Source organism: Microchirus variegatus, assembly GCF_963457635.1.
Source record: "Microchirus variegatus genome assembly, chromosome: 6".
In the NCBI taxonomy this organism is placed as follows: domain Eukaryota; kingdom Metazoa; phylum Chordata; class Actinopteri; order Pleuronectiformes; family Soleidae; genus Microchirus; species Microchirus variegatus.
In genome coordinates, this window is record NC_139807.1 from 11,542,734 (window position 1) to 11,553,621 (window position 10,888).

A 10,888-nucleotide genomic window follows, 5' to 3' on the forward strand; every position below is an offset into this window, starting at 1 on the left:
ACACGTGTAATCATGAAAAGAAAGGCTTTTTCTGTGTAGCCATACATCACCTGTGTGTCATCCTGTATGCATAATCTGATCCAGCAGGCATGGCTGCACACAGACACAGGTGAACACTTTATTTTTAGACATGAAATGTCCAAACGAGCATGGAAACACTCCTTCTATAAATGAAATGTCGGCTTGTCGGCTTTGAGCTGATAAAACTTCTGCCCTTATGCTCAACCTTTGAAATATTCCTCACCGTCTCGCTCTCTGAATCCTGTTAGTCCACATCACACCTTTCTCTTTTAAGCTGAAATCCTGATTATCCTGTGTCCTCCTGTCAGGGTTTCAGGGTTACAACTTCTCTTTATTATTCTATTCAACACTGTCGCTCAATCCCCTCTGTCATTCTTAGGCCCCGCTCTCCTCATTGATTATTGATCAGAGGGATGAGAGACAAACTCTTTTGTGGACACTGAGGGTTAAAAATAGGGTTTGTGTTATTGTCGGGAAGAGATGAGTCATCTAAGAGTGGAGCGATGAGGGACTAATGGACAAGATGAGAAGAAAAATGAATAAATGTCCTCCGTCTTTCACCTAGACACTGGCTAAAACTGATGAAGGACGTGGCTGGATGACAGGAGTGGCCATTGAACAGTAACGTAGAAGTGAAGGATTGTGTTACCGCATGTTGATCAGCCTGCAATTATATCTAATTACAGATCAGGGCAGTAAAGGGAAGGAGGCAGGTTCAGCGGACACTGGGCTGTCTCTCTGCTTGACATATAGGCAGGTGACACTTTTATTTGGGCCAGACTAATTCTCATTACTTATTTGTTCTGTAATAGTATAGTCACAGATTTCCAAACCGCTCATCTGGTCGAGAAACTTACTCCTCGTTGTTGAACTGCTCTGTGACTTAGGAAACGCCGGGGTGTGAGTATCCATGACCGCTATAGACACCAAACTGTCATTAAACTGGCCAAGCAACAGTTAATCAACTGATTATAAGACACGGCTACGGCTTTAGAACCTAATATATAAAGCTCATGTTCAAGGCAGTACCAGGAGAGTAGTATTGTGTCTGTCCTGTGTGTGTGGCTTAAAGTGCTGTATATTTACCCTTTTTATCAATGTTGTTTGATATATTAATTACAAAAAAATAAAACCTATTTGACCCATGGAATGAATGATGATGACAATAATGTACTAAGTTTTATATATAGATTTGAACTATAGTTTGTTGCATTTATGTAATTTAAGATCTGCTGCTGTTTTTACCCTTTAGAGTTCTGAGGGACATTTTGTGCCATTGCTTTTTTTTTATTAGTGTCAAGCCATTTTGTCTGTGTTGAATGAATGTAGCTCAAATTTGCCAGAGGATGTTCATTTTTTGGAAACATTTAGAACTAATATTTAATCTGGAACAAATGAGTCAATATATTAAAGGAACTCTTAAGAACTAATGAAGGAAGGAAAAAAACTGGTCCATGTAGGCCGACCTTGAAATAAACCACAAATATAAATGTGACCCACTTTGAAATAAATAAAATACATATTAGTTTGTATGAGAAAAGCTGTATGTAGCTACTAGTGATGCTGCGTCCAAAGTTAGTTCTGGGCGCCATCTACTGGAATCAAAAGTACCAACAACACCTTGAATTATTTCATTTATTAAATGAAATATAGTATTATCCCCAGTGAATGCAAAAGATATATATATAATAAACCCCAGAGAGAAAGCATGTTACATCTTTAAGAGTTGTAGTGTTGGACTTATAAATGTAATGGTGAGAAATATCTGTGGAAAAGCTTCCTTGTTTCAAATCTGCTATTATATACATCATTGCTTTAAATGTGCACGTCATTACAACAGCGAGATAAAACAACAACAATATACAGAGTTGGCATTTTTGTTAGATAAAACATGCAGTAAGATATTCATAATAATCATGATAATAATCGTTTCCCCCCAATATTCTACCAGTAGTCTTTGATTTAATTATTAATAAATCATGTCTATGCCTGTATAATTAATTCAATTTCAGTACAAATTCTTTTCATTCTAAACATTTCTTATTGCCAACAAATCCCACGAGAGGAGCCAAAAACCTATAATGCTTGGTATTTCTCTCGTCGCACAAATCGCCAAACTCTGTTCATTCCAATACGACATCATTATGCAAAAACATGTTCATAACAGTATATATAGTTTCATCAAAAGAAGGAAACATATCCCACTTTTTATTTTTTAGCCCACATTACTTATAAATGAGGAAAAGGCACATTTCTCTGGGAGGAGGAATAATTCACATTTGGTGCGTTAGTACACAATCAGGAGAAGTGGGCTGACCACAATATTCTGCATGGTGTTGCACAAATTCACTGTTGTTGTTTTTGGCAGATGTTTGAAAGCTCTCGAATGAGTCTGATTTCAGTTGATTGAAGTTTGATTTTCACTTCTATCCCCAGTATGGCGTCACTATGGTGAGAGCCTCCTGGTTGTATCCGTTGATGATCGGCCAGGGATTAAAGTACGGGAAAACTGGCTCTTTGAAGTTGGCGTTGTAGAAGGTAAAGAGGTGGCTTGTGTCTCCCGCGTCGTAAAATGCCACTTCGCCACGGCCGTAGTCCAGATAGACCCCCACCCTCCTGGGAGATTTCGAGGGATATAACAAGCTGTCTTCTGCGTCGGTGCAGGCTTCGTACTCGCTGGTGCCGTCTGCGTTTGCCCTCAGCACAAGGGTCCAGAACCCGTCTTCTGGGCACAGGCTGATTTCCTCCTTCCGGTTGACGGAGGCTCTCGCCACACCCAGACCCCACGCAGTCTTGGAGCCGACCTCCACCTCCCAGTAGTGTCTGCCAGAAGAGTAGGCTTCAGAGCCCAGGACGATGTTGTAGCGCGTGAAGCGTTCCGGGTTGTTGGGCAGGTTGGGCTGGATTCTGCCCACCTGGACAGTGGTGCGACACTGGGACACCCACAGGCAGGGGTAGGCCGTGTCCGGGTTCAGTTTCACTGCTGTGACTGCTGAAGGTGAGAATTAAAGATGTGTTAGAGGAGATTAACAATGAAAAAGACTCCGTGACCGTGACCCTTCAACAAGATAGCAAGTGACACGACGCTGCTCTCAATTAGTGTAAGGTGAGCTCGATAAGAGCGTCAGGTACAAGAATACAGATGAAATATAAATGATATACTGCGTCAAGATACAAAACTCCAGAGAATCATTTAATCCAGTCCCTCTGTCTTGTGTTACAGTGGTATATGTATGTAATGACATTTGAGATCATATATATGTTCTATCTTTTAAAACGTCACTATTTTTCAGCAAAATGAAGGCAACATTGTTTCTAGTCTGGATTTGTCTGGGGAGGGCTTGTATCGTGACCAGCGTCACAATGTAACGAAGTACAAATACTTTGTTACTATAGCTATAGTTTTGCCATAAACCCATCGTTCATACCTGCTGCAACATGGGGTTAAGTGTCTTGCTCAAGGACACATATAGACTAAGCGAGCCAGGAATTTAACCCATAACCTTGCAGTTAAAAGGCAACTCACCCTACCACTTTTTTAAATACTTATGACACATTACTTCTAATCTTTTCAAAGTTCCCCAAATTCATGGAAAAGAAAGACAATACGTCACTGTTTGGTTTAATGTGTGCGTGTGTGTGTGTGCGTACCTGGTTTTAAAATGGAGTTCATTTTCCTCCAGGCTCTGTACTGCAGAGGTCCCAGAAACTCTGCGGACTGCAGATCAATGCCCACCTCTGGAGGGTGCTCAAACAAGCTTTCAGCCCTTCAAAGAGAGAGAGAGAGAGGAAGAACAAAAATCTGATTAATTTCAAAAAGGAAAGAAATGCTTTTTGCATGCAACTACGTGAGGCTGCTTTTGAGAAAATTGTGTTGTTTTTTTCCCCAAGTGTCAAGCAAGCATAACACTAAATCATGTGTGCTATCACTGAGATTTCTTCATTGACCAGTGTGTAGGAATATTGTTTTCATTAGAGTATCAGCAAAAAAATAATAAAAATAGTTAGATTTTTGTTGTTGGAACATTTATTGTTCTGTTGTGCTTTACAGAAGCCTTGGGGCATTTTTTTTTTATATTCATTAAAGTCACCAAAAGTTCTCCAACTAGTGATGTGAAGGAAGAGGCTGCAGTCTGAAACCTCACCACTAGATGCCACTAAATTCTAAACAACAATCTTAATTTAAAAGAGGACCAGACTACAAAGACCAGACTCCTGTCAAAGCTGCCTGATTTTCAGCCCCATGATTTACTCACAGACACGTTTGGCGAGTTTCAGCTTATCGCTCTTATCAGCACGTGATCACAGGCGTTAAAGTACTTTGGAGACCTGCCCACACCTCGTCACCGACCCAATCTCATTTTCAGCACACTGGAAATGTGATCCGTCTGTGACTCAGTCCACCCCGACCAATCAGAAAGCAGTGTTCATTTAACCCTGAATTTGCACATTTATTCCCTGCGTCACACTAACTACACTGCAGTGTGAACTTTGGTGGCATCTCCAGGTAAAGTTGCATATTGCAACATACTTCATACCTTTTGTCTAACTCTCAAATAGAGACGATGGAGTTGTAGAAGGTGTAAGTGCACTGAAGGGGTGTGGCCTTTACTATCAGTGTTTGTCAATAAAGTGTTTAAACTGTGAAACTCTCCTCTTTCACATTTTGTCATAAAAGAGTTTCTTGCAGCTCGCAATGCATGACAAAATGGCACAACAATGTGTGACACACATTAGTCACGAAAACCACAGTCATCCTGTTTCAATTGCATGAGAGAGATCATTGCAAAAGCTTACTCAGAAAAATGAAAAAGATAATATGGTACTCACCCTCCGATGAAATCTTTGATTCCCTAGAGAAGAGCAGATCATAACACGCATGTTACAAAATAATAATACACATTTAAAGCCGGTTATATCAAAACTTCATTATTGCTAGTTTGTCCATGTCAGAATGTGTACAACGATTAGATCAACTCCTCCTCCTGTTTTCCCCCTTACCTTGAGTTGCTCCGGGTTTTCTTCCTCCCTCAGTTTGAGGCGAAGCTGGTCCGCTGTAATTTCCAGCTGGCTGATTTGCTCAGTCGCCTGAGTGAGCGCCTCCTCCAGCTGGTTGAGTTTCTCCTCTTTCTGCTTCTGCAGTTTCTCCTTGATGCGCTCCTCCTCCTGCTGCAGGAACTCCCTCAAGCAGCTAAACTCTGCAGAGACCAGCTCCTCCAGATCTGCTGCTCGCTCCTGCAACACAAGGAGGAAGGCTTTGTTTTAGCACCCAGGCCTTTCTTTGACTTGGATGCTTCAATTACAGTTAAGTAGGAAGACAGAAGTAAACAAAGAGTAAATCCAAATTTTACCAAGTAACTACAAGGAAAATTATTAAAAGCATTCATGGGTGCGTTCAATGAGAGTGTTCTCTGAAGTCTGCTCTTTCAACATTTCGCACTGGCTGTTTGTAACAGTGGGACATGCGGTTGGTTCAGTGGTTAGCTCCTTTTTGCATGGAGTTTGCACGTATGTGTATGTTTGTCCGGGTACTCAGGCTTCCTCCCACAGTCCAAAAACATGCAGAGGTTAATTGGTCACTCTATAATTGACTGTAGGTTCAGGTTCAGGGCCATACAGAACCTGGCTGGTGACCTGTCCAGGGTGTACGCCACCTTGGGATTGACACCAGCAGCCCTCATGTGGAATGGATTAATGATTGCAATGGCAGTAACTGTTGTTTGTCTTTACTTTTTTTAAACTAAGTTTATGTTTTTGGTCATGTTTGTTTGTGAGCAGCAGGTTTTGGTAGTGATCTGGATGCAATTGTTAATTTAAAAACATTGTATTGTCACTTTGGGCAGATGTTTGTGTTTTTTCTGGATGCTTTCTCTAGTTTTAAATCAATCATGACTATAATTATTACTTTATAAAGTGCCTTTTCTCTGGATGTAGCAACTAACTGCATGTGTTTTTTTATGCAAACACAGAAACACGCAGAGGGAGCGAGAGAGTGTGATTTGCAGGAAAAGAAACTGAGGAACTTCCTCTCGACCTTGCTGAGCCACATCCTGTCATAGTGACAGTGCCATGGAGAAGTGAAAATGAGTGAGTGTGCACATTAAAAACTGGGTCAATGACACAAAAACATATGCACACAGAGGGACAGACAGACGGAGAGACAGAGAGACAGAGAGACAGAGAGAGACGAGCACATTCATGCAGAAACACAGAAAAATGCAGTGAGCACAGACCTGTTATTTGCTGCTGCTGAAACACTGAGCTCATATCTCAGATTAACACACACACACAAACATGATAAACACACTGACGGGGAGAGAGATAATGTCAAACAGAATATAGTCTTGGTACCACATCTGTGTTCTCGTCTCTTTGTGGATAGGACATTTTCAGGCACAAACACTGACCTCGTCAGGACCTTGTTGTCCTCATAGAGACCAAGATTTCGGTTCTAATTTAAATTAAGGACTTATGGTGATGGTTAGGCATTAAGTGAGTTAGTTTAAGAAGAATAGCTGCACAAACCTGTGTGTGTGTGAGTGTGTGGAATACATGAAGATAAAAAAGACACACATCCCATGACACACCCCTCGGGGACCGGGCCTGTGCTTTTGTTAGATAAACATGAGAATCACCACGTTTGTCGACTGACGCTGACTAAACGAGCTGTTGCGTCACCGCCAGACGCAAACAAGACCTAGTCATCTGTCACCGTTCACTGTCGGAGAGGTAAAGGTGGAGGAATGCAGGTGAATGACGCCTCGCTATACTGGTTCTATATTCAACACACACACATAAGGTTTATGTCTGCTGAGAAAAGTTCTTTCTTTCTTAACAAAGACACACAAACAGCCTTCGTTACTACCTTAATAAGAAGGATCTTGTCGTTTGTGTGTTTTTGGAAGAGCGTGGCCTCCTCTGTCTGGAGCTGAACTCTTTCCAAAGCGACAGACAGTTTATCCTGTTGGTGAGAAGAAGAGGAGAAAAAACAACAATCACATGAAAAACATTGTTAACCCTTAGTGCTCGTGTGTAAAGCTGAAATTATTAATCTAATAATTTTCACGATTAAAAAAAGATTTCTGATTGTTTTAGCTTCTTTAGATTTCTTTGCTCCATAAAACAAAGAAATCATTAAAAGTGATCATTTTGGTTTGTGGGCAAAAAAAAGACATTTGAGAACGTCATGATGATGATTAAAATGGTTGTTAGTTAGACAGTGTTTCTGTGCCACAGGTGCAAATTTGCAGTAAGAATACACAACTCCTTATATGGACATCCTGGGGGTGTGTGTTTATAGGTCACATCATCAGGCTGGATTGATTTTATATGTGATACGATACTTGTGCAGAAGTCACAAAATACACCGTTTTTATTTTATTTTTGCTCATAAAAAACGAGCCAAACAAACTTTGAAATGCGACGTATTTGACATTTGAGTACTTTTTGCCCAGGTGTGATTACATAGTTGGTGATAATGGAATAAAAAAATCACCAGTTTGCCTATTGATTGTGCTGAAAATAAGGATAAAAGACACTCTATAGTGCACATTCTGCATATACAGCCTCTGTATATATACGTTTTAACATAGCAATGGAAAAAAAAACAGCCTAAACGCTCCGGGTTCTAAGGGTTAAAGCAGTGAGCCAAACAAACTAGATTAAAGGAAGAGTTAATCTGATTGGTGCGTCTCTCTCAACAACATCTTTAATGGGAGTCATATGATCGTGAAGACTCTGACCCATAAACTCAGAATAAAAGGGAATTCACCAGAAAGGACACGTGGTGAAATGACACTGAGGCCTCACTTCCAGACTGCTGCTGCTGCTGATGCTCAGCTGTGCAGGTTTAAAAGTGTAGGGTGAAGTCGGCCTCACACTGGCCTGCTGAATTCCTGCAAAACACACAGAGCCCCAAAGGCTGCTGTGGAAAACAGGCAGCCGCTCTGCACTCGACAACGATTTCATGTCACACAGACACAAAGACCTGTCTGTTAACATCTGAGCAGCTGCTGTCGTTCAACAGGGATGAAGTGACATGACTAACCCGGAAAGGCTGCAGTTTAATTATTTTCTTTCGATTGTTCTTTGATTGTAAAATTGTATTTTATAATGTCTCGTCCAATGCGTTAGAGTGTGGTGGCTTTAAAACTATAAAACAGTAAAGCTGTCCTTTAATGTTAGGGTTTACAAAAAGAAAAGTTACACTAGAAATCAAATAATAGGTTCAAAATCTGTCAAAATAAAGGAGTGTTAAAACTACAATTATTATTATTATTATGCTCAAAATAGGAGGTCCCTTTTTGAAAGAACCTTTTTCTAATTTCATATGTTATTAATATAAGTAGCCAATAGCATCATTTATCAATTAAAAGTATGCAATAATTCACTAAAATGTCATGTGAGCCGACAGTATTTCTTCCTAGAATCTCAATGAGTAGGCCTATAAAACATAAGAATGTAGAAGATTTACCGCAGTGACATAGATTTTGAAGGTAAACAAACAGACTCCTGTGAGACACTTGGAGCTGCACATCTATGAAACAGAAGACACCACAGTATAAAGGCTGAAGGCCTCTTTCTCTCTAAGTTACCTTGTAGTTTTCAAAGGCCTCGTTGATGGGGATGACATTGTGTGTCTTGTGGTCCCGGGACATCCCGCACACCAGGCAGATGGGCAGCTGGTCGTCCTCGCAGTAGAGCTTCAGCTTCTCCTCATGCTCCTCACACATGTCCATGCTCAGGCGCGGCCACAGCCCGATGGACGAGGTCACGCTGCTCATGCTGGAGCCGGGCTCCCGCTCCTCCGGCGGCTCCTCCAGCGCATGTTCCGGGTACAGTCCGGATAGGGCGGCGGTGGAGTCCATGGAGCGGGCTTTGCGCACACTGTCCACGACGTTGCACAGAAGCGAGTTGGGCCGCAGTCTGCGAGCGCACGACTTTCGACACTTGGGGCAACTCGACTGCTCGTCAGCCTTGGCCTCCCAGCACTGCACGATGCACACCTGGCAGAAGTGATGCCCGCACTCGAGGATCACCGGGTCACGGAAGAGCTCCAAACACACCGGGCAGGTGAGCTCCGACTGAAGTTCGTCAAGCGCGCTGGACTCCGCCATTCTCGGCAGAGCGCATAGTCCTGAGAGAGAGAGAGAAAGAGACTAATGTTCTGCTGGGAACTCTGTGACAAGTGAAGACTGGACTGCTCTTCCGTTCACACAGAGAGACTGTGAGGGAGTGGTTTGAGTCTGACTGAGCAGATGTGTTTTACGGAAGAGAGGCAGGGCATGTAGCAACCGGCAGCCGAGGCGGTGAACGCGTCAGGGCGCACGGCTTTTTGTTTGCCTGTAGCCGAACTCTGACTTTTAGACAGAAAAAATACTTTAACGTGAACGTTTCTGCTGATAAAGTATGAAAATAAGGTCTCTTTTTTTAAATATCCTCTGCTACTGCAATACTGTTGACATTTTACTGTTGGCAGTTTAAAAGTTCACACGTAACCTTATAGAAGTCTTTGATCCTTTCAAGTGGAAATTAGCAAAAATTACAAGTAAAGTGTCTCAGTTTATCAAAGCCCACGTTTAGGCATCATTAAAAATATAATGATAGTTCTCTAGTAATCTCTGGTGTGGCATCAATAACGTCTAATCTAATCTTAATAAACTTCCTTATCCTTCCTTATCTTAGAGACAAAGCATCAGTCAAAACTCACCAATCCTCTGTTTTTCCACGGATCTTGGCCACTACTCTGCCCCCGTGTGGTCTCTGCAAGTACTGAATGAGAGATTATTACTAGATAACGAAATTATGAGTGAAATCAATTTAAGTCATCTTCTACATCAGGGGTCTCAAACTCAAATGACCTGGGGGCCAATGCGCATCTATTGTGGTCAAGATGGGGTTGGCCTAGAGTACAAAAAGTGGGAAAAAAATCATCATGATCCCACATACTTAATAATACTATTTATAATGCAACATTAATGTATTAATATCAAAAACAGACATTTACTTTAAATTACATAAATAATAATGTGGACAACTGTAATTGAAATTTGTGCCAGGAGCCGTTTCGGCCACTGCCATTCATGGCTCAGGCCCTAACAACAGTATTTATATATGTAATTGAATGTTGTATATGAAACATTTAATAATGGGATAATAATGACCAAATGTCTTACTGTTATAAAAAACATTGCTAGCAAACATATTATTTTCCATCACCTTGCTGGCAGCTGTGCCTCAGCTACACACTGTGTTTAAAAGACGGTGAAGTCGTGGGCCATGTTTTCATTATAACATGATATTAAGTGGGGGGCCGTATGTGGCCCCCCAATCGATTAGAAATAAATCACTTTTTTGCTAATAACTAACATCATAGTTAGTTAGTCCCTTTTGTAAATTCAGTTATTTTCATAAACACAAAGTAAAGCTACGATGACACTCAGAGAAACACAAAGCCTCCCCTGTCTGTGATTGTGTGATGTGTGATGTGTTAATTTCTATTAAAAAATATATAACTTGTTATTTATGTAATTAAAATTAGTATTTTTCATCATCATAAATAAGAAGAAAAGTTTGAATATACTATTATAAATGAGAGCACATTGTATATACAATTATATACTGTATGCACGGGCGTATATGTTTGTGTATATATAAACAGGTGTGTTTATATATTTACACACACATATATATGTTACTGTACATAATATTAATTTAGTGCATTTGTTCAATATTTGGTGGCCTCTTGAATTTAAATTTTAGAATTTTTTGCCGTGGGTTTTTATTTTTTGTAATTAATCATTGTGAAACACTGTGTTATAGTTTCAGTCATCTTCACTACTTATTTCTGTTATTTTAATGGTGTAAC

General features: G+C 40.8%; 1 protein-coding gene across 1 annotated transcript; it reads right to left on the bottom strand.

Moving 5' to 3' along the window:
• Positions 1-2,447: 2,447 nt before the first annotated feature.
• On the bottom strand, positions 2,448-9,155 carry LOC310928919 (nuclear factor 7, brain-like; the record flags this gene model as incomplete). The annotated part of the gene is made up of 6 exons (XM_083891586.1): positions 8,616-9,155; positions 6,887-6,982; positions 5,023-5,256; positions 4,852-4,874; positions 3,673-3,788; positions 2,448-3,013 (listed from the first exon to the last, which is right to left on the bottom strand). Exons 1-6 carry the CDS (start codon positions 9,135-9,137, stop codon positions 2,448-2,450), a joined length of 1,557 nt encoding a protein of 518 aa, XP_083747712.1. The 5' UTR covers positions 9,138-9,155.
• Between the last annotated feature and the right edge of the window lie 1,733 nt (positions 9,156-10,888).